The sequence below is a fragment of the Dipodomys merriami genome, unplaced genomic scaffold (genome assembly GCF_024711535.1).
Source record: "Dipodomys merriami isolate MVZ:Mamm:240054 unplaced genomic scaffold, mDipMer1.0.p SCAF_25, whole genome shotgun sequence".
NCBI lineage: Eukaryota > Metazoa > Chordata > Mammalia > Rodentia > Heteromyidae > Dipodomys > Dipodomys merriami.
In genome coordinates, this window is record NW_027203937.1 from 18,832,521 (window position 1) to 18,855,223 (window position 22,703).

The following is a 22,703-nucleotide window of genomic DNA, read 5'->3' on the forward strand; positions in this document are numbered from 1 at the left end:
AATTATTTCTCACTAAGCAGGCTGTTGTTTTCCTTCCTCCCTTCTTTGTTGTGGAGTCTGTATTGTCTATGCTGGAAGGCAATCCTGTTGATGACAGGGATTTGTTATAGTCATAGGTTTTTGTTTTCTTTTTTTTTTTTTGTCTTTATGTGTCTTTTTCTATTTGTGTCTTCATTTGTTTGTTTTGGTGTCAGTCCTGGGGCTTAAACTCAGAGCCTAGGTGCTATCTCTGAACTTTTTCTGCTCAAGGCTAGCATTTTACCAGTTGAGCTTTAGTTCCTCCACTTCCAGTATTTTGGGGGTTAATTGGAGATAAGAGTCTTACGAACTTTTTCCTTCCTGAGCTGCCTTTGAACCATGATCCTCAGATTTTAGCCTCCTGAGTAGCTGGGATTATAGGCATGGGTCCCTAGCAGCTGACTTTTTTGTGTTTGTTTTTATGTGAATATATCATTTTGTGTTTCTGTGAGTATGTATCTTTGTGCATTTAGATATGACACTGAAGGAAAGAGAAGAACACTGAGCCCAAGGAAGGAGGAGCTAAGAGAAAGCCCATCAAGTCAGAGAACAAGGACAAAGTTAGGAGCAAAAGTATAGTATGCAGGACCAGAAAGTAAAAGCACAGTCCAAAGATGCTGTTATTCTAGGCAAAATCTGGGCCCTACAAAGTGGTAGGCAGATGCAAGGATCAGCTTGCAGCTTCTGATCTTCCCTCTCTCCCTCCCTCCTTCCCTCCTTACTCTCTCCTTCCTTCTCTCTTTTCTCTCTTCTTTCTTTCTTGCTAGAACCAGGGATTGAATTCAAGCCCTTGTGTTTATTCAGCTTGTTTTCTTGGCTGGTACTCTACTACTTGAGTCAGGTCTCTGACTTTTTATTGGTTATTTTGGAACTAGAGTCTTGAAAGACTTATGCTTAGTCTGACTTTGAACTGTGATCCTTCAGATCTCATTTTCCTGAGTAGCTAGGATTATAGGCATGAGCCATTAGAGCCCAGCTCTGACCTTTTAGGAATTGGCAGCTGGGTTCCATATGTTACTGGTATTTTTGTTTGCTTTTCTCTTTGTATAGTTATTAAAATCACTCTGTGTATGCTTGTATCTGTATATGTATCATATTCAGTGTACATCATAATATTAAAAGAATTGGTTTGCAATGCAATATCTAATTCATTGGATTCAAAGGATTGATTCCTTTTTATTTGTTTGTTTGAGACAAAGTTTTTCTATGTAACCCGCTCTTTTTTTTTTTTTTTGTCAGCCCTGGGGCTTGAACTCAGGGCCTGGGCACTGTCCCTGTACTGCTTTTGCTCAAAGCTAGCTAGCACTCTACCACTTGAGCTACGGAGCCACTTCTAGCTTTTGCTGTTTATATGGTGGTAAAGAATCGAACCCAGGGCTTCATGAATGCTAGGCAAGCACTCTACCACTAAGCCACATTCCCAGCCCTGTAACCCACTCTTATCTGGAACTTAGTTTGTAATCCTGGCTGGTCTTTAACTCTTGATCTTGCCTCTTACTCTCTCCTCCCTCCATGCTGAGATTTACAGGCATATATTACTATATCTGGCCTTTTATGTGTTCTTGTTTTGTTCTCTCCTTACCTCCTTACCCCTGTTTTCTTCTTTCTCTAAATATATTTAGTGTCTTCTCTGTCCTGGGTGCTGGATATGCAAGACTAATAAGGCAGACACATTTTTCTGCCTACAAAGATTTCTTATATTATTGAGGCAGAAAGACAAACGTGTCCATTTCTGATAGGTGCAGTGACAAAATATGAGCTTGGCATGCTCTGGAAATACAGAAGCCATACAAATATGTCAGGCAAGACTATAATCCTAGTTACTCAGGAAGATGAGATCTGAAGGATCATATTTCATAGTCAGCCTGAGCATAAAAATCTTCAATACTCAATTTCCAAAATAACCAGTAAAAAGTCAGAAGTGATGTCTGCACTGAATTTTGGGAAAGGAACAGTAGTCTGCCTGGGGAGAGGACTGAGAAGGATGAGCCAGCTAGAAGCACAAATATGATTTCCTTAGAAACCTTGAGTTAATGGCGTTTAATCTTCAGCATGGAATGTAACAGTTGGGCAAGGAGGGAGAGGCTCAAAAAGCAGGAATGAGGCACATCTGTGCCATACTGAGGAACTTGGGTTTTATCCCAAACAAAATGAACTACAAGTAAACAGAGCTGGCTGTAAATTCTGGCTGAAGGTATGTCAGGAGCAGGCGTTACAGAAGAGGTGGGACAGGAACTTTATTTTTAAAGATTAGCCAGAGTTTATCAGCTAAAAAAAGGAGAACATTTCAGGAAAGGGAAACTTTATGAACAGGAAGATAGGAGGCAAAAATGTTTGCAAGTTTGGGAGAGTCATAGGGAGATTCAAGAGATTGGGGCACTAGTAATGTGCACATTCAGTGAGTGGTGTGAGCCTCCCCCCCCCCCCCCCCCCGATAAAACCAGAACAACAAAATGAGAGTCTTTCACCACTGGCTCATGGTTATAGTCCTAGCTACCCAGGAGGCTGAGATCTGAGGATCACAGTTTAAAGCCATCCTGGGAAGAAAAAGTCCATAGATCTTATCTGCAGTTAATCATCAAAAAACTGAAAGTAGAGCACTAGCTTTGATAGCACTCTGGCCCCTAAGTTCAAGTCCCAGTAAAGGCATAAAAAATGAATATAAAGAATTCAGCTTTCCATGTAGTTTGGGATGACAGGATCACACTACTCTGCCCAGCTAGGGATTGAGAAGGGGTTCTCTTGAACTTTTTTGCGTGGTCTGGACTCAAACTTTGACCTCTTCCCCATTCTTAGCCTTGTAGGTGGCTAGAATTACAGGCATGAGCCATCAATATCTGACTAGGACCACTGCTTTAAAAAAACAAACCAAACAACTGCTTTTAGTGATAAGAAACATAAAAATAATTTTAAGGTGGCATAAATTTCGATGTAGAGTTGATAGCAACATGAACAGGATTTTTTTTCATACAAACTCATGTTTTTTATTTTAAAATTACAAGTAGTATGTGTTAATTTTATAAAATGGGAGCCTTCATTATGGTATATCTGCATATACATACATTTTGATCATTTTACCCTCTTTTTATCTCCCTTCCCTTTTTCAGCTTTCCTACTTTTTGTTCTTTTTGGCATTATTGGAATTTGAACTCATACTCAGGGCCTTACACTTGATAGGTAGGTAAGCACTCTACTACTTGAGCTACAGTCTCTTCCTTTTGGGCTTTAGTTATTTTTTAGTTATTAGCTGTGTTTTTGCCTCAGACTGCTATCGTGCTACCTATGCTTCTTGAGTAGCTGGGATTATAGGCTCAAGCCACTGCACCCAGCTCACAGATGGCTTTTTTGTTTGTTTTTGGTTGGTCATGGTTTTTGGTTGAACTCAGGGCCTAGGTGCTGTCCCTCAGCTCTTCAGCTCAAGGCAAACACTCTACCACTTGAACCACAGGGCCACTTCCAGTTTTTTGGTGGTTTATTGGTGATAAGAGTCTCACAGACTTTCCTGCCCTGGCTGGCTTTGAACTGTGATCCTCAGATCTCAGCCTCATGAGTAGCTAGGATTACAGGTGTGAGCTACTGTCACTTGGCTCACAGATAGTTTTAAATGAACTTCATTGTGAACTTTTCATCTGATGTGCTTTGATCATTTTATCCTTCCTTTGTTTGCTTTCCCTCCCATCTTCCGCTGGTACTCTTGCTATTGATGATATATGTAAGAATCTATTGCCAAATCTAAGGTTATAGTTACATACTCCTGATTTTATTCCAAGATTTAAGGAAATTCGAAGTTTAACATGCATCAGTTTTAAATATTTTCACCTAGAACATGCTTTTCCTACAACTTTCTCAGTTGAAGGTGCCTCTCTTGTTTGAATTACTTAGGCTGAACCCATTCTTAATGTGTAATTCCTCTTACACCAAATCCATTGGTAAATATGCCCCAAATACACTTTTTACTACTTCTCAACTGTAGGTACCAAGGCTTTATAATCTCCTAACAGTTAACCAACCATACAATTTCCTCTATTTTCAATATAGCAACCAGTGAGTTTTCTTTTCTTTTTGAAATACATACCAGATCGTTGCACTCCTTTGCTCCAAACTCTGAAATAGCTCTATGTTTCACTCAAGGTGAAAACTACAGAGTCAACAGAATCTTGTTTGATCTGGCTCCCACTCATCATTTTGTTTTCTTTCCTACTTCCATCCTTCCTGGTTCCTTACTTTGACCACATTTCTTCCTGTCTGTCAAATATTCTGCTTCAGGGCCTGATTCTAGCTCTTATCTCTACTTGGAATAATCTTACCACAGATACATATTTCACAAACTTCTTCATGTCCTAAATACCTTGTAATTTGTCATATTTATTTTATCCACCAGAACTGTTTCAGAACTCCCCATTTAATAGTGAAAATTATTTTGTCCTGCTCTTGGCTGCCAGAGAGAGAGAGAGAGAGAGAGAGAGAGAGAGAGAGAGAGAGAGAGAGAGAGAGAGAGAATACGTGCATGTGTGTGCGCATGCACCTATGCATGTGATTGTAAGCTCGCGTTGCTTTGGTAGTATTGGGTTGGACTCAGGGCCATGAGCTCTCACTTGGATTTCTCAAGTGGTGCTCTACCACTTGAACCACACTTTCAGCCCAGCTTTTTGCTAGATAATTATAGATTTGGGGTCTTGAAGGCTTTTCTCTCTGGCCTGGATTCAATCCTCAATGCTTTAGATCTCAGCTTCCTGAGTAGGTAGGATTGTAGGTATTAGCCATAAGTTGCCTGGCTTGGGTATCATTTTTAAGTTTACATTTGTTAAACAGAAATTTAAGAGCTTAATATATTCTGTGTTCTATAATTTAGCCATTTAAAAAATTATTGTCTAGAATATAAGCTCTGCAAGGGCAAGGGATCTATTTTGTTTACTGTTGTGCTTTAGCACCTTAGGTCTTCTAGCTTCTGGTCTTCTGGCTTGCCTCTTCCAGAGTAATATCTTATAAGCTAGGGTGGTGCTGCATCCAAGGTAAGCTTCTGTCTTATGACTGAGGGCTAAGCAGAAGAAGACGGGCCTGCCTCTTGGCTACAGTCACCTAGAACTGAATCCCCTAGACAGGTAACTGGGGGCAATGAGAAATGTTGATTTTCTCTGTCTGTTCAGGCAGTTAACTTTCCAACTGGGAGGGAAGAGGGAGCCCTGTGTTCTTGCCTGAAGTGTTTATTCTCCACTGAGTGGGTGAGGAACAGTCTTGTTTAAATACTATAGACTCTTGCTTTTCTTACTAAATTTTAGCAGATTTTATTTGCTTATATTTCTTTATTTGTTATAATCCCCTAAAGCCATTTCTAGGGACTTCACTTAAGGTAGTAGGTATTGAATTCAATACCTTAAGCTTGCTGGGTAAGTGCTCTATATTTGAGCTATTCCCCTTGACCTTTATGTCTTTAGTTAGTTGTAAAAAGGTCTCTATATTTTGCCTAGACTTGCCTGGGGCAATGATTCTCCTGCTTTTAACTTGTTTATGAGATACTCTCATTAACTTTCTTGCTAGGCTGGCATCAAACTATGATCTTCCCATCTCCACCTCTTTAATAGCTGGGATTGTAGGTGTGCACTATCATACTGAACTATTTCCAGAAACTAAATGTCTGTGGAACTTATGCTATAAAGACACAGTCACTTCACTTAATATAATTTTTTCCAAGTCTTTCCATTTCCTAACAAATGGGGCAATGTCATTCTTTCTGATGGAGGCATAGAATTCCATTGTGCATATATACCACATTTTCTTGATCCATTCATCTACTGAGGGGCATCTGGGTTGGTTCCATATCTTAGCTATGGTAAGGCTGCAATAAACATAGTCGTGCTGGTAGCTTTAGTGTGGTCTTGTTTGTGAACATTTGGGTAAATGCCCAAAAGTGGGATTGCTGGGTCATAGGGGAGGTCTATGTGGAGTCTTTTGAGGAACCTCCATACTACTTTCCAAAGTGGTTGAACAAGTTTACACTCCCACCAATAATGCAGTAAGGTTCCCTTCTGACCACATCCCCTCCAGCATCTGTTGTTATTAGAGTTCTTGATTATAGCCATTCTAACTGGGATGAGATGGTATCTTAATGTTCTTTTGATTTGCATTTCTTTTATGGCTAGAGAGGTTGAGTATTTCTTCGTGTGTCTATTGGCCATCCTTCTTTCCTCTTCAGAGAAGTTTCTCTTGAAGTCTTTAGCCCACTTATATCCCTCCCCCACAGTATAACCCCTGTTTTCACTGTATTTGATGTTGTTATAATTTGTGGAGGGGAAGGGAAAAAATGAATCGTTTAAATAGGGATACAGGTGGACCCATTGCAACAATGAGAAGTACAAGTCGTTATGTCTAAAACGAACTTTACAACTTTGGTGCGGGGGGGGGGGGTGTTAGGTGGGGAGGGTGGAGGGAGGATGGGATAGGAAGGGGAAACAAAGGAGGAGGCTACAATGCTTGATAAGAAATATACTAATTATCTTGTCCATGTAATTGTAACCCCCCTGTACAATATTTTCACACACACACACAAAAAGACACAGTCACTTCTAATCCACCAGATTCTGCCCCCCGCCCCCCTCGGTCATGGGGCTTGAATTCAGGGCATTGTCCCTGAACTTCTTTTGTTCAAGGCTAGCATTCTACCACTTGAGCCACAGCTCTTTTTCTGGCTTTTTGTTAGTTTAGTGGAGATAACGTATCATGGACTTTCCTGCCTGGGCTGATTTTGAGCTGCAATCCTCAGATCTCAGCCTCTTGAGTATAGGCATTAGCTACTGGAGCCTTTTCTTATGCATTCTGTCCAGTGCTATCTTACACTATGTAAATGTGTCACTATTGAACCCAATTAAGAAGATTATCTTTTTTCTCTGGGGGAATATTGTCTAATTAGTAATCTATTTCTGTACTTTTGTCCTAAGACAAAGGTTCCCCAGCCAGTTTCCTAGGCTCCTTTTGATATTTGTGTTCTGATAGTTTCAAGACTGGAGATGCTAGGGTAATGCAGTTTTTGCCATTCAGTTCAGATTCTTAGCAATGAACCCTTAGGTTTGGCCTTTAGGATTTAACATGTATCATATGTCCAATGTCATGGTGAGTTATCAAGGATGGTTCCCATGTAAGGGCCAAGCTTTATCAACCTCAGAGGGATTTTCTGTACAGAGTTCATTGTGCAGGGTTCTGTAAATATGAGGTAAAAGGAAAGGTGATATTGTTGCCTTAGAAGAAGTTCCTTTCTAGTAAAGATAGCTGTAAAATACCCAAGGGTACTATAGCATTTTCAGTGAACACTTTGATAGTCACAGAAGAGTACAACTTAAGTTAGCTTTACCTGTGTCCAGTGCAATTGACACATAACCTTGGTCTGAATAGATGACTAGGTAAAATCAGATGAAGGATCTACTGCTGCTGTAGGGCTAGGCAAAGTGGTACACTTCTGTAATCCCAAGAGGCAGAGGTAGGAGGATTGTAGTTTGAAGCCAGCCTGGGCAAAAGTAGGAGACTCCATCTGCAAAACTAACTTAAAAAATGACTGTGAGCATAGCTCAAGTGGCAGAAAGTTTGCCCAGTGAGGTCTGGAGTTCAAAACCGTAGTACTGCCAAAAAAAAAAAAGAAAAAAATCAATGCATACTGTGTATACCAAATAGGAGAAGGATAAAGGCATATGCACTATGAGACATTCGAAAAAACAAAGATAATTAGTTCAAAGCCAGAGGGTTACAATGACTTGGATTCAGTGTAGCATGATTGGTGCTTGGTACTTTGAGACAATGGGAAGGAATTTTGTTATTGGCAATGTGAGGAAGTCGCACTTTATACATTAAGGAAGGCAGGAAGGGGCCAGCCAGTTAAGAGTCTTTCAGAGGGCTGTGAAGTTTCAGTTTTAGGTGAAGTTAGAGATAGAGATCATATAGTTATTATGAAACTAAGATATTGTATTTAAAATATTTGTACAGTGTGTTTTTATTATTACTATAAAGGTGATGTACAGAGTGGTTACAGTTACATAAATCAGGTGAAGATTACATTTCTTTTTATACAATATCATCACCCCTTTCCTAACCTTCTCCCAGTTTTCCTCTCCAGTCCCCACACAGGAGTTAAGTAATTGATTTTCTTTTTTTGGGGGGGGGAGGGGTCCGGTCGTGGGGCCTGAACTCTGGGCCTGGGCGCTGTCCCTCAGCTCTTCAGCTCAAGGCTAGTGCTCTACCGCTTGAACCACAGCACCACTTATGGCTTTTTTCTTTTTGCTTATATGGTGCTGAGGAATTGAACCCAGGGCCTCAGGCATGCAAGGCAAGCACTCTACCACTGAGCCACCTTCCCAGCCCAAGTAATTGTTTTCAACACAGTGACCAGTAAGTAAGGTATTGTAATTTTTTACATAGGATGAACCTCAACACCACAGTCTATCTACTTACATCTTCCAGATAGCTGGATGACAGGAATGCACCATTAGGCCCAGGTTCTTTGTTGAGATAGGGTCTCACTAACATTTTACCTAGGATGGCCTTGAATCACAGTCCTCCTGATCTCATGAGTAGTTGGTATTATAGATGTGAGCCCCTGTACTTGACCTGACTTGAATGGCATAAACAGAATGTATATAACAGAATGCATATAACAGAAAGGACCTACTATGTTGTTACAATGCCTTGCGTTAATTATCTCCACTGCAGATCTCCTGGCACATTGATATTAGATTGATATTAGACACTTAGGACTGGGCAAAGTGGCTCATGCCTGCAGTCCCATCAATTTGGGAGGTGGTGATCAGGAGGTGGCGATTAGGAGTATAGCAGTTTGAGGTCAGCCCAGGCAAAAAAAGTTAGGGTAAGTCCATCTCAACAAATAAGCTGGATATGGTGGCACACGCTTGTCGTCCCAGGCAGAAGAGTGGCTATAGGTAGGAAGATCATAAGCCTCCTACCTGTATCTAGAGGCCAGGGATTACACCAACTGGGATTCACTGTGTCATGGAGCTTGATTCTAAGGCTGGCTGCTGGGGTTTCAATCTTGTTCTACCACTTACTTTTAATGCATCACACATATCATCGTAAAACCTCATCAGTATAAAACCTCATAATAGCCTTACATCTAGGACACTGAAAATGAGTCAGTTCACACAAACAGCTTAGGATGGTGTCTGACACAAAATCAGCCTGTGTGTGTGTGTGTGTGTGTGTGTGTGTGTGTGTGTGTGTGTGTGTGTGTGTGTGTGTGTGTGTGTGTGTGTTAGACATGGTAAGATGGCTAGAATGTGTGCTACTGGGATTCACTCATAAGGTGCCAGCACGCTCATATGTAAGGGAAATGAGACCCATAGAGAAGATAGAAATGGGTATTTTCTAAGTTATACTTTTTATTTATTTATTTGGTGGTGGTACTGGGGTTTGAATTTAAGGCCTTGTCCTTGCTAGTCAAGCAGTTTACCACTTAAGCCATGCTCCCAGTCCTTTTTGTTTCAATTATTTGTCAAGTAGGATCTCATGCTTATTTTAGACTAGGTGATAATTTGAGTATATTTTTCTTCTGTTTGGTAGACATAATATGCATTGACTATTTATTTGAAAATTTAAATTTTTATTTTTTATTCTAGCAACAAATAATAAAAAAACTTAAGAAAATACTTTTATCATAAAAATGCTTAGCTCTTTTTGCCTAAGCATTCTGTTCCATATTGAAGTGCAAACTCAGGTATGAGACCCCCATTTGGGTATTTAATTACTAACTGCATACCCTGCTTTGTATAAGGCCCTATTGCTTGGACATTTATAAGATAAATAGGTGAATAGATAAGTGAGAAATAAAATACAGTTTCTATTTTTAAGTTGCTTAGGGAAAATAGGAAGGGGGTAATTAGTAATTTCAGTATAATGGGAGAAACAGATGGATATTCTGAGAACTAAAGGAACAAATAATTAAAATGAAATGAACTCACCTGGAAGATGTCTAAAAAAGTCTTTAAAGGCAAAAAGTGGCCTTCAAAAAGAAAACATATTATATCAGGCACCTTATACAAAGATTGTGTGTGTATGTGTGCCAGCACGTGAGCCTGAATTCAGAGCTTCAGCACTGAGTCTCTTCTCCACTCAAGGCTGGTGTGCTACCACTTGGGCCATACCTTCCCTATGGCTTTTGAGTGGTTACTTGGAGATAAGAGTCTCATGGACGTTCCTGCCTGGACTATCTTTGAGCTGAATTCTCAAATCTCAACCTCCTGAGTTGCTAGGATTACAGGTTTGGGCCACTGGCAAAAATATGAAGATATAAAAGTGTATGTATTATTTAGAAAGCCTGAAATGGTTTGATGTGTCTAGAGCTGAGGTTAGAAAATTAGCAACTTTTTTTTTGTAGAGCCAGATATATTTTAGGGTTTGCTGGTCATAGAGTCTTGATCATACTTACTCAAGTCTATCTTTGTAGTGTGACATTATCCACAGATAATATATCATGAATAAGCCTGGCTATGTTTCAATAAAACTTGATTTACAAAAGCAAATGGCAAACTGGATTTGGTCATGGGCATAGTTTTCTGACCTCTCCTTTGATGTAAGCTCTCAGTCTGATAGGGAGAAGAAAGTCGATGGCCCACATTATAAGAAGTCTGAATTCCAGGATAAGAAACTAGAGATTCTCCAGTAGGTAGTGGGAGCCGTGTGTGTGTGTGTGTGTGTGTGTGTGTGTGTGTGTGTGTGTGTGTGTGTGTGTGTGTGTGTGTGTGTGTGTCTGTGTCTGTGTGTCTGTCTGTGTGTCTGTCTGTGTGTCTGTGTCTGTGTGTTGATAATGGAGTTGAACTCAGAGATTTACATGCTTGTTTGGATACCTTCCCCCTGCCTGCTCCCTTTTTCTTGTTCTGCCATTTGGACCATGCCTCCATTTCCAGATTTTGCTGGTTAATTGGAGATAAGTCTCTCAGATTTATTTTCCTTGGCTGGTTTTGAATCTTTTTTTTTTTTTTTTTTGCCAGTCGTGGGGCCTGAACTCTGGGACTGGGCTCTGTCCCTCAGCTCTTCAGCTCAAGACTAGCGCCCTACCACTTGAGCCACAGCACCACTTCTGGCTTTTTCTGCTTATGTGGTGCTGAGGAATGGAACTCAGGGCCTCATGCATGCAAGGCAAGCACTCTACCCCTGAGCCACCTTCCCAGCCCTGGTCTTGAATCTTGTTCTAGAAATCAGTTTCTCAGATCTCAGCCTCCTGAGTAGCTAGGAATATAGGCATGGACTATCATTGCCTGGCTACCATGAACTTTTAAGTAAATGAGTTGGTCTAGTTATAAAGGTCATTCTACTGTTGATATGATAGGTCTAGTGTTTATATTGCAGAAGTGAGACTTAGATGTTCAAAGGTGAGTGAAAATGTCTTCTCCCAGCCTTTGAGCAATAGTTTCTGATGTGACTGGAGACATGTATTTCACCCTTGAAACATCTATATCTCAGCTCTATGTAACTTTGGTAGTGAATGTGGATAATCCCAGCACTGAGGAGGCTGAGGCAGGAGAAGCATGAATTTGAGGCCAGCCTGGACTACAGAGTAAGCCCCTGTCTCAGAAAACAAAATCGAACAAGTGAGACCTTGTTAGATGTTTTAAGAAGTGCACAAAAATTGGAAAGTATGAAGCATAAGACTTGTGGGCTTAAAATACTGAGAAGAGGGTGTAAGCAGGGGAAGTGGGAGTGGGGGTGGTGATTTGGTTTGGAAGAAATGGAAGATAGGTAGCAAGATTGGATACTAGAGGAGGAGTCATGGGTTCTAAGGTAGAACCTAGTAGAGCTGCCTAGATCCTTGCACCCAATGAAAGATGTTGATCTGGCTTTGTGCCTGAAAGGAGCTGGCTGAGTCTGTATTGTGGTAATTCTGTGGGGATTCTGGGTTGAAGTCTTTTTGTCTCTGCTCCCACCCACATAACTTCACTACTGCTGATTTACTCTGGATGGGGTTGCATGCTTTGTGCTGCCTCTGGGAGATCAGTGTTCTGGGCTAAATATACCTAGTGACAGCTGGTGCCTTGGAGCTTAGGCAAGCTATTGAGCTATCGTTCTAGCCAATGCTGCATTCCACTGGGTAAGGCAAGACTTTAAGGGAGCCTCTTTGGACCTTCTTGAGAGAGGAGCTGCATGTTCTGAGTCTAAAACTGTAAATCCGTGTTATAAGAGCCAAAAGCTGCCTGTTTTGTTTTCATTTTCCTTTTAAACTTTGTTTTAAATAAGACTTTAGTTATTAGCTGTCTGTGGGGGCAGTGTTCATGTTCAGACTGATATGTGGTAATGCTTCTGTCAGATATGTTGGGCATTACAGTTCTGGTTCAATGTAACATTCCTGCACTCTTTGTTTATGATGGGGTAACTGAGAGCTTCTACCAGCAAGTATATGGTTTGTTAGGGAAGATCGACATACAACTTGACTGACAAAGGAATGTCCACAAGCTGTGGGAGCATGGAAAAGACAATTCTTTATCAAGAATTGATTTTTTCTTTTCTGTCCTTTTCTTGACCTCCTCCAGTAAGAATCACAATTAACTTTTTTTTTTTGTCGGTTGTGGGGCCTAGATGCTGACCCTCAGCTCTTCAGCTCAAGGCAAGCTCTCTTTGAGCCACAGCGCCACTTCCAGGTTTTTCTGCTTATGTGGTGCTAAGGAATCGAACCCAGGGCCTCATGCTTGCAAGGCAAACACTACCACGGAGCCACCTTCCTAGCCCCCACAATTAACCTTTGAGGTGGGCTTTAAAACTTTAACAGAAGACAGGCACCGATGATGCACATCTGTAATCCTAGCTACTCAGGAGGTTGAGATCTGAGGATTGCAGTTTGAAGCCAGCCCAGACAGGAAAGTCCATGAGGCTCTTATCTCCAGTTAACCTAAGTGGTAGAGTACTAGCCTTGAGCAGTGGGGAGGGGACCCAAAAACCAATAACAACCTAAAAAACCTCAGGGACAGGGCTCAGTCCATGAGACTTCAAGTCCCTAGGACCGGTACACACGTGTGCGCATGCATGTGTGTGCACACGCACACACACAAACACAAACAAAAAACCAACTTTAACAGAATGCTTTCCTATATGGCAGGAATCCTAAAGTCTATTCCTCTGAGGGCATAGACATATGTGTGAATACTTGCCTACACCTGTGAGTGGTAGGAATATTGGAAAAGGAGACCATACTCTCTCTTCAGGGGGGGCAGCTGCAGTCAGCTCTGGCCATGTTTTTGCCAGGTAGATATGGGAATCCAGGAGTGAGGCCTTTGTTTGCGGCCAGAGCTCCAGTTGCTGCCATCCCATATATGTGTCCCTGGGAGAACCAGGTGGAATCCCTATTGCCTTTTCTGACCTTTGGAGTCATGCAACATCACTGTTGCCACATTTCTCTTAGCTAAAAGATGAGTATATTGTTCAGTTTTCTATTATTGTAGGCAATTATCTCATAATGAGAAATTATTTTAGCCAGTGGTTCTAAAAGCTCTAGACTAAAATTCAGTAGCTTCATTGCTTTAGCCCTCACAAGCCAAAGAGCAGTAAGAAAAGGAAGAAGAAGGCAGTAGGATACTGCAAACACCTTTCATTGTATGCCTCAGCAATTTAAGTACATCTCACAGGCCCACTTCTCAAAAGTTCCACTGTCTCCTATTGATACCCTGGGGACCATGCCACATGGACTCTTTTTTTTGGGGGGGGGGGTCCAGTCATGGGGCCTGAACTCTGGGCCTGGGCGCTGTCCCTCAGCTCTTCAGCTCAAGGCTAGCGCTCTACCACTTGAGCCACAGCGCCACTTCCGGCTTTCTTCTTTTTGCTTATGTGGTGCTGAGGAATCGAACCCAGGGCTTTGAGCATGCAAGGCGAGCGCTCTACCACTGAGCCACCTTCCCAGCCCCAACCACATGGACTCTTGAAAGACACTTATCCAAACCACAGCAATTAGTTACTAATGACAGCTTATATTTTCAAGGTAAGGGTCATCTACCTTTTTTTTTTTTTTTTTTTGTCGGTCGTGGGGCTTGAACTCTGGGCCTGGGCGCTGTCCCTCAGCTCTTCAGCTCAAGGCGAGTGCTCTACCATTCGAGCTACAGCGCCACTTCCGGTTTTCTGGTGGTTTATTGGAGATAGGAGTCTCACAGTCTCTCCTGCCCGGGCTGGCTTTGAACCACGATCCTCAGATCTCAGCCTCCTGAGTAGCTAGGATTATAGGCGTGAGCCACCAGCGCCCGGCTTCATCTACCTTTAATTGAAGGACTGTCAAAGAATTTGTGGGCATGTTTAAAATAATCACATCAAATAATTTCACTTATCTAAACTCAATGTGACTTAGGGAAAAGTCTGCTGTTTCTGAGAATATTAGTCTCATTTGTTAAATAGGTATGGTAATTCATTGTTTTTGAGGATTAGATGAGAAAATGTTATGGAAGTCCTTAGTATGTAAAGAACCCCCAAATTGTTCATCCTTTTCTTCCTTTCTCTCATTTTAGAATTCCGATCAATTATCACTTATCTTTCTCTAATTAAAAATGCATGAAGAAAGAATTTCTAATTTATTTGTTTATTTCAGCTGTAGGGGATTGAACTCAGTGCCTTGTGCTTGCTAGGTAGGTGCTCTACCACTTGAGCCACTCCTCCAGCCCTTTTATCCATTCATTATTTTTTAGGTAGATCTCACTTTGTGGCTGGGCTGGCCTGGACCACTCCTGTCATCCTCCTGCTTGTGCTTCTTCCTGTTGCTTGAGATGATAGGTGCACACCATGATGTAGAGATGGAGTCTCAAGAACTTCTTTTTGAAAAGACTGGTCTTAAACCATGATCTTCTGATCTCTGATTCCCAAATAGCTAGGATTACTGTCTTAAGCCACAGTAAGTGGGAGATTGCCTTATGCCTCAAGCTAAGCAAGTTCTTTGCCATTTGAGCCACTCCCCTAGCAGTTTTGTTATTTTGTTTTCTGATACAGAATTTTATTACCTTTTGTGCATGTATCCTTGGACACTAAATCACTCTGCCTCTGTCTCTTGAGTGGTTGGGATTACAGGTGTACACCACTGTGCCGTATTTATTAAGCCTACTTATAAGTAGGCCTCCTATTTTTTAAATAAAACATGTAATAAAGAAGAAAGTGTGGTCTTACTGGCAACTAATACATATGGAAAGATATATGAATGATATGATACAGTTATGCATTTGTCAAGTAAAATGTGCATGGATATCTGGAGGCAGATGATCTGTGGAGATTTTGGTGGGGTGACTCCCACTTGCTATTATGACTTGTGTGCTTTTTCTTGCAGTTCCTAAGGGAAGACCTCAATTACCATGATCCAACAGTGAAGCACAGCACCTTCCACGGTGAGGATAAGCTCATCAGTGTGGAGGACCTGTGGAAGGCTTGGAAGTCCTCAGAAGGTAATAGGCGGGCAGCTTCAGTGTCAGTGCTAGTTATTGGGAAGTTTGGAGAAGGGAGAAAATGGATAACAGCTTGGTCTTACAAGGACATGAACATAAAATCCTTAATAAAAAGTTGATTATTGAAATGATTCAGTGAGCAGTCACTGAATAAGAATGATTATAGTCACTGCTGGGAAGGGGGAAGGGCCTTCCAACAGAATTGGAATTGTTCTTTCTCAGAGTGGTTTTTGAATTCCAGCTTATCTGTTTTTCTTCTCACATCACCCCTCATAGAATCTCCTATCTTCTACTGCATTATCTCCAGAGATGAGGAACTTGAGGCAGCCCCTCTCTTCTGTAGCCCCTCACCTTGGGCCAGCTCTGCTGTGGTCCCAGATTATTCAGAGATTAGGTGGATGATGAGTTCTTTTCTGAGTCTTCTCTTTTTTAAATTAAGTAGCTCTAGTTCTTTGTAGAAAACATGTTCTCAGTCTCTTTCTTGGCTTGGTTCCCTGCCTGTAAACATCTTTGTTAATATCTTTCTTAGTTCCTGGAGTTAGACACAGACTCCTAAGTGCAGTTTTATTTTTACAGAGTTGACATAATCAACTAACTCAGTTGAACTGGATTATCAACTTCTCAGTTCTGGACACCATACATCTGTTAACACAGTTAGATTAGATGCTGGTACCTTCAGTGGGCACATCAACCTACTGGCTTCTTTTATTAGTGAAAACATTAGGTCCTTTTCACATGTAAAAACTGCCAAACTATGACTACCCTTTTCTAGAACATTTTCTTTTTCTTTTTGTGCTGGTCCTGGGACTTGAACTCAGGGCCTGGGTGCTGCCCCTGAGCTTTTCTGCTTAAGGCAAGCACGAGTGTTTTCTTCAGGGTTTTGAGTGAAAGCAAAGGTCTAATTGTAAGAGTCTTGACACAGTGGAAAATAACAGGACTTTAACTTCATCTCACTTGTATGTATAGTTAGAGCTTCCTTTGATATTAATAATATTGGAAGCATTCTCTTCCCAGGGACTTGTAGTGCAGGCCCTGATGCTAAAAAAGGTTAAACATAAGTGGTCATCAGGCTAACTTGTATTTTATTTTTGTTGTATATTTAATTAAGTAATTATTATTATTTTGCCATTACTAGAATTTGAACTCAGGGCCTTGTACTTTCTTGCTTGGCTGGTACTCTACTACTTGAGCCATATTTCCAGCCTCACTTTTTATTATTATTTTGGTGATAGAGTCTCTTGGACTTTTCTGCTCAGACTGGCTTTGAATCTTTGTTCTCCAGTTCTCAGGCTCTTGAGTAGCTACAGTTTTAGGTGGGAGACACCAGTGCCCAACCTTTTTTTTTTTTTAATTAAGATAATTTCCCTATGTTGCCTATACTAGTGAAATTCCTGGGCTCATCTCAGCCTCCTGAATAATTGAAACAACAGGCATGACAGGCATGCATCATTGTGTGAAGCCTTCCTAAATTTTAGGTAAGGAAATTTAAGTTTTGGCTTATAAAATTGATTGTTCTTTGCCATGCATTTAGTGGAGCCAGAACTTATACTTGGGTTCTCTGATTTCTAGACCAATGTGTTTTCTTTTCTTTAAAATTTTTTTTGTGTGTGAAAATACTGTACAGTGGGGTTACAATTACATGGGCAAGGTAATGAGTGCATTTCTTATCAAGCATTGTTTCCTCTTCCTTTGTTTCCCCTTCCCATCCTTTCCCAGCCCCTCCCTCCCCTGCCCCCACCTGGCCAAAGTTGTAAAGTTTGTTTTGCAACGTAACGACTTGTACATCTCATTGTTGCAATGGGTCCACCTGTATCCCTATTTAAACGGTTTAAAAATATGGAATGCTTCACGAATTTGCGTGTCATCCTTGCGCAGAGGCCATGCTAATCTTCTCTGTATTGCTCCAATTTTAGTATATGTGCTGCTGAAGCAAACACTTTTTTTTTTAAAATAAGTTTTTTATTGTGAAAATACGGTACAGAGAAGGGGTTACAGTTACATGAGCAAGGTAATGAGTACATTTCTTATCAAGTATTGTTGCCTCTTCCTTTGTTTTTCCCCTACCATCCCTTCCCTCCACAACTACGCAACTGTGTACAGCATAGAGTATTGTACATCTCATTGTTGCAGTAGGTCAACCTGTGTCCTTATTCTTTTCTTTTCTTTTTTCTTTTTGTCAGTTGTGGGGCTTGAACACAGGGCCTGGGCACTGTCCCTGAGCCTATTTGTGCTCAAGGCTAGAGCTCTACCACTTGAGCTATAGCACCACTTCCAGTTTTTGAGTAGTTAATTGGAGATAAGAGTCTCTTAGGGGGGCTGGGAAGGTGGCTCAGTGGTAGAGCACTTGCCTTGCATGCTCGAGGCCCTGGGTTCGATTCCTCAGCACCACATAAAAAAAAAAGCCGGAAGTGGCACTGTGGCTCAAGTGGTAGAGCGCTAGCCTTGAGCTGAAGAGCTGAGGGACAGTGCCCAGGCCCAGAGTTCAGGCCCCACGACCGGACCCAAAAAAAAAAAAAAGAGTCTCTTAGGGACTTTTCTGCCTGGGTAGGTTTCAAACCTTGATCTTCCTATCTCAACCTCAGGAGTGGCTAGGATTACAGGTAGGAGCTTTGGGTTGTCTTTGTTCAAAGAACTTCTCTGATGATAGAGAATATTATTTTTTGTAGGAATGAGGCAGTTTCTATTTTTATTTAAATTCTTATTTAAAATATCTACAATTCTAGAATTTTAGATCTAGTAGAGATTGTGTATAATGTGGGCAGATTAAACTTGTAGTTTAATTTGGTTCTGGGATGGACAGGGTGGTACTTCTAGTTAGCTATTTTATCAGTTGAGGAGAACTTAGGAGGAAGCTAGAGGAGAAAGCTTCTTGGAAATCTTCAGAAGTCTAGTTCCTTGTGGTGGTCTTGTTTTTTGTTTTGTTTTTTGTTTTAATAGCTGCTGAGCATCTCAAGTTGCTGATGAAAGATGAAGCAGTGACATGCACTTTGGAATTATATCAGCATTGACATGAAAATCTTTCATCAGTATCATTTAATTTTGGCTTTCTTCTTTAATAACATGAGGTTAAGATGCCTAGTTTTTGAGGATAGGTTTTCTAAGTAGGAGTATATAATGCAAAATGGCAAGGAGAACATTCCTGGCCTTTTCTGAAACTCACAGCAAAACAACTAGAAGGAGAAATTACCAAGAGAAGGCAGAAATAGAGGGATTGAATCATAGTACTAGAAACAACTCCAGACAATCTTCTGAACTTTATTTCTAGACTTAGTAACTATTTGGAATACTTCCAGTATATTACAGGAAAGTAGGATATAATAGAGTTTTTGGGTTTTTTTTGGTTGGTCATGAGGCTTGAACTCTGGGCCTGGGCGTTATGTTATCCCTCAGCTCTTCAATTCAAGGCAAGCTCTCTATTACTTGAGCCACAGTGCTACTTCTGGTTTTCTAGTGGTTAATTGGAAGATAAGTATTTCATAGACTTTCCTGCCCAGGCTGGCTTTGAACAGTGATCCTCAGATCTCAGCCTCCCCAGTAGCTAGGATTACAGGCATGAGCCACCAGCGCCTGGCAATAGAGTTTTTGGAAGTGAGTATCCTTATTACCCATTAGCAGAGAAAAACATTTTAATACATAGTAATTAATGTAGTTCACAGCTAAAATAGGAGAAGTAATACATTTGCATTTCTAGGATTGGCTCACCATGTATTATATTCAGTGATCTGACAGACTAAAAGTAAGCGTTTTCTTGTGTTCTGTTCTTACCAGTAACTTGTTGTACTATTCAGAAAATGGCTCTTCATCTCTCTAGAGTGACAATTTCCAGAATTACCAAAAAAATGTAATATATTCTGGCACTGGCTCAAAGTGGCTGGCCTGAATTTAGCAAGCTGATGTAGACATCAGTAGTGGTCACTTGTGTTTGAAACATTAGCGGGCTCATGTCTGTGTGATTAGTGTTGTTAGCATTTTCTGACATGTGGGAAACCAGTGTTTTTTCCTCGGTGTTATTTAGATCTTTGCTGAATAGTCTGCTAATCTCTACATTAATCAGCATGGATTTTAATAATAAAAACAGTAGTAATTCAAATCAACTTTGACATATATATATATATATGTAATAATAAACTTGACTTCTGTGATTTCTAGACCAATTTGTTTTCTTTTCTTTTTTTTTTGTCAATTGTAGGCTTGAATGCAGGGCCTGGGCCTCTCTGGGCCTGTCTCTGAGCCTCTTTGTATTTAATATATGGTAGGGACTATTATAGGAGTTTTATGCATATTAAGAAATATACAGTAAGTATTAAGAAGTATAAATGCTGTGGTTATCTCCATTTATAGATGAGGAAAATGTGACAAAGCGATGGGTTAACTGAGGGAGAGGTAGTTTCTAACTACCCAATGTTACTTCAGACCTCACAAGTTAAGGGTATGGTTTTCAACAAGATTACGTTCACTACAGACACCAACCATAAGCTCTAGGAGATACCACAATCTCCTTGGGTTCCATAATTTACTAGGGCTACTCATGGAGTTTAGGCAAGCCATTTATTTATCATTATAGTTTTATTATAAAGGACACAGATTAGGAGTAGCCAAAAGACTTAGAGATCTGGGAGAGTCCTGAATGTGGCACTTCTGTGTCTTCTTGTGGAATCAGATCACATAGTCCACCTAGCACATCACTGTATTTGTCACTCAGAAAACTCAACTAAACTTTGGTTTTGCTTTCTTAAAGTTTTACTTTTATCTTTCTGGTGACTAGCCCCCTTCCTGATTCATCTCATTAGTATGAATCCAAGTGTGACCCAAGAGGCCAACCATGAAAAAAAAGGTTTTCCTGGCCTGGGGATGTAGCTCAGTGACAGAGTCTTGCCTAGCATGTGTAAGGCACTAGATTACATCCCTACCACCACAAAGGAAAAAAAATACTCCTATCTTCAGGGAATTTCTCAAATTTTATGTCCCCTCCTACCTTTCTGTGGTGCTTTGAATACAATCCAGAGTCTTGTGTATGCTAGCGAAGCACTCTATTTCTGAGCTACATTCCTGGATTCTCCATCATATCTGATCTTTATGAATCAAATAGCAGATTTGATTAAAAAAAAATCTACCCATTGTTTACATTCTGTTGTGGGTTAATCTTGAATTGATTAAAACATACACTAATTATGATATATGTCTTTCAATATATTACCTGTATGTCACATTTATTGAATAAATAAAAGATATTAATCTCTGATCTTAGATAAAAGGATTCAGATACAGACATTTGCACAGAATAACATACCTTTAGATATAAAGAACCATCAAGAACACCATAAAGGCTGTCAAGCTAACATGATAGAAAATAGTCCTATTGCAAAAAAAAAAAAAAAAAAAAAAAGAAGCACAGTCCCAAGCACAGGATCATTCTTTCCTCCACCACCCCCACAAAAATAAATAAATAAATTTCCAATCGAATAGAGGATTTCTGCCATTATGAATCTTTCTTTCTCTCTCTCTCTCTCCAATCGAATTAGAATTTCTCTCTCTCTCTCTCTCTCTCTCTCCTCTCTCTCTCTCTCTCTCTCTCTCTCTCTCTCTCTCTCTCTCTCTCTCTCTCTCCTCTCTCTCTCTCTCTCTCTCTCTCTCGTCCGGTCGTGGAGCCTGAACTCTGGGCCTGGGCGCTGTCCTTCAGCTCAAGGCTAGCGCTCTACCACTTCAGCCACAGTGCCACTTCCAGCTTTTTTCTTTTTGCTTATGTGGTGCTGAGGAATCGAACCCAGGGCCTCTGGCATGCAAGGCAAGTGCTCTACCACTGAGCCACCTTCCCAGCCCTGCCATTATGAATCTTTATAAACTCCACTGAAAATATTCCTAGAGCACACATCTCATCATAAACAAATGGTGAGAGAAAGGAAATTAGAAAGTGCCCAACTTAACCTGTTAATTTTAAAGCTGCAGAAACTGAGGACAAGACCTGAATTTGTGAAGCAAGTAAATGCAGGAGCTCATGGACAGCCATGATAAACAGTAGATAGTGGAAAATTATTATTTAATTATGCATATGTTGCAATTATAATAAAATATTTTTGTTAAAGTTAAAAAAAAACAACTAGCAAGAATTGAACAGGATGAGCTAAGGAATGACCAAGAACAAGAGAATTCCAGAGATCCCTGCATCAGACCTTAGAGATTGGATTGGCCTTTTCTAACTGCCTCTTTACTGATAATTCATCCCTAAGTATCTTTACTCTGGAGTCAGACATGGCCAGGGGGTGAGAGTGCCCATGGAGAATCAGATTTGTGTAGGGTGGATTACAGGTTTACGTAGGGTAGTGATTAATCTGAGGGAATGTGAAGCAATTTGAGATGATCTGTAATTTCTTGTCTTTTCAGGACCATATAAGATGGAAGAGTGGCCGGGAGATAGGAGTCTCACGGTCTCTCCTGCCCGGGCAATTTATTATATTATTAATATAATATAATATAATATAATCCTACCTGAGTAGCTAGGATTACAGGCGTGAGCCACCAGCGCTTGGCTAGTCCATGAGACTCTTATCTCCAGTAAACCACTAGAAAACCGGAAGTGGCGCTGTGGCTCAAGCGGTAGAGCGTTCGCCTTGAGCTGAAGAGTTGAGGGACAGCGCCCAAGCCCAGAATTCAAGCCCCACCACGGATCAAAAAAAAAAAAAAAAAAATAGAAGAATGGCTGTTCTTGAAAAGAAGGAAGAAATACTGGATAGATTTTGCAGACTTTCTTTTTTTTTTTTTTTTTTGTCGTCGGTCGTGGGGCTTGAACTCTGGGCCTGGGCGCTGTCCCTCAGCTCTTCAGCTCAAGGCGAGTGCTCTACCACTTGAGCTACAGCGCCACAGCCTTGGCAGGAAAGTCTGTGAGATTCCCATTTCTAACTAACCACCCTAAAACTGGAAGTGGAGCTATGGCTCAAGTAGTGGGGCCCTAGCCTTGAGTAAAACAGCTCAGGGACAGTACCCAGGCCCTGAGTTGAAGCCCCGAGGACCAGCAAAAACAAAACAAAACAAGCCTCCCTCAACACCTCCCCCCGCCCCCACTGCAACTCCAACAAAAAATATTAATTAATTAATTATGATCCTCCTTTCTTTGCCAGCTGAATTCTGGGTCACAGACTTATCTATACTACCATCCTGCTCATTTTTGTGTGTGTGTGCTGGTCCTGGGGTTTGAATTCAAGACCTGGGATCTATCCATGCTTTCCTTACAACTTTGAGCCGCAGCACCACTTCTGGTTTTCTGGTGGTTAATTGGAGATTAGAGTCTCA

General features: G+C 40.9%; 1 protein-coding gene and 1 non-coding gene across 5 annotated transcripts in view; one reads left to right on the top strand and one right to left on the bottom strand.

Annotated features, from left to right (window-relative positions):
- Stim1 (stromal interaction molecule 1) overlaps positions 1–22,703 on the top strand; it is a 186,811-nt gene that overhangs the window by 115,306 nt on the left and 48,802 nt on the right. For all 4 annotated transcript variants that reach the window (XM_070035138.1, XM_070035139.1, XM_070035135.1 and 1 more), the window contains exon 3: positions 15,302–15,416. In XM_070035138.1, the coding sequence (XP_069891239.1) occupies positions 15,302–15,416 (115 nt within the window). The remainder of the gene's footprint in view (positions 1–15,301; positions 15,417–22,703) is intronic.
- Positions 17,247–17,353, bottom strand: LOC138836672 (U6 spliceosomal RNA). Its single transcript, XR_011374990.1, has one exon. It is a non-coding gene; the product is annotated as a U6 spliceosomal RNA (small nuclear RNA).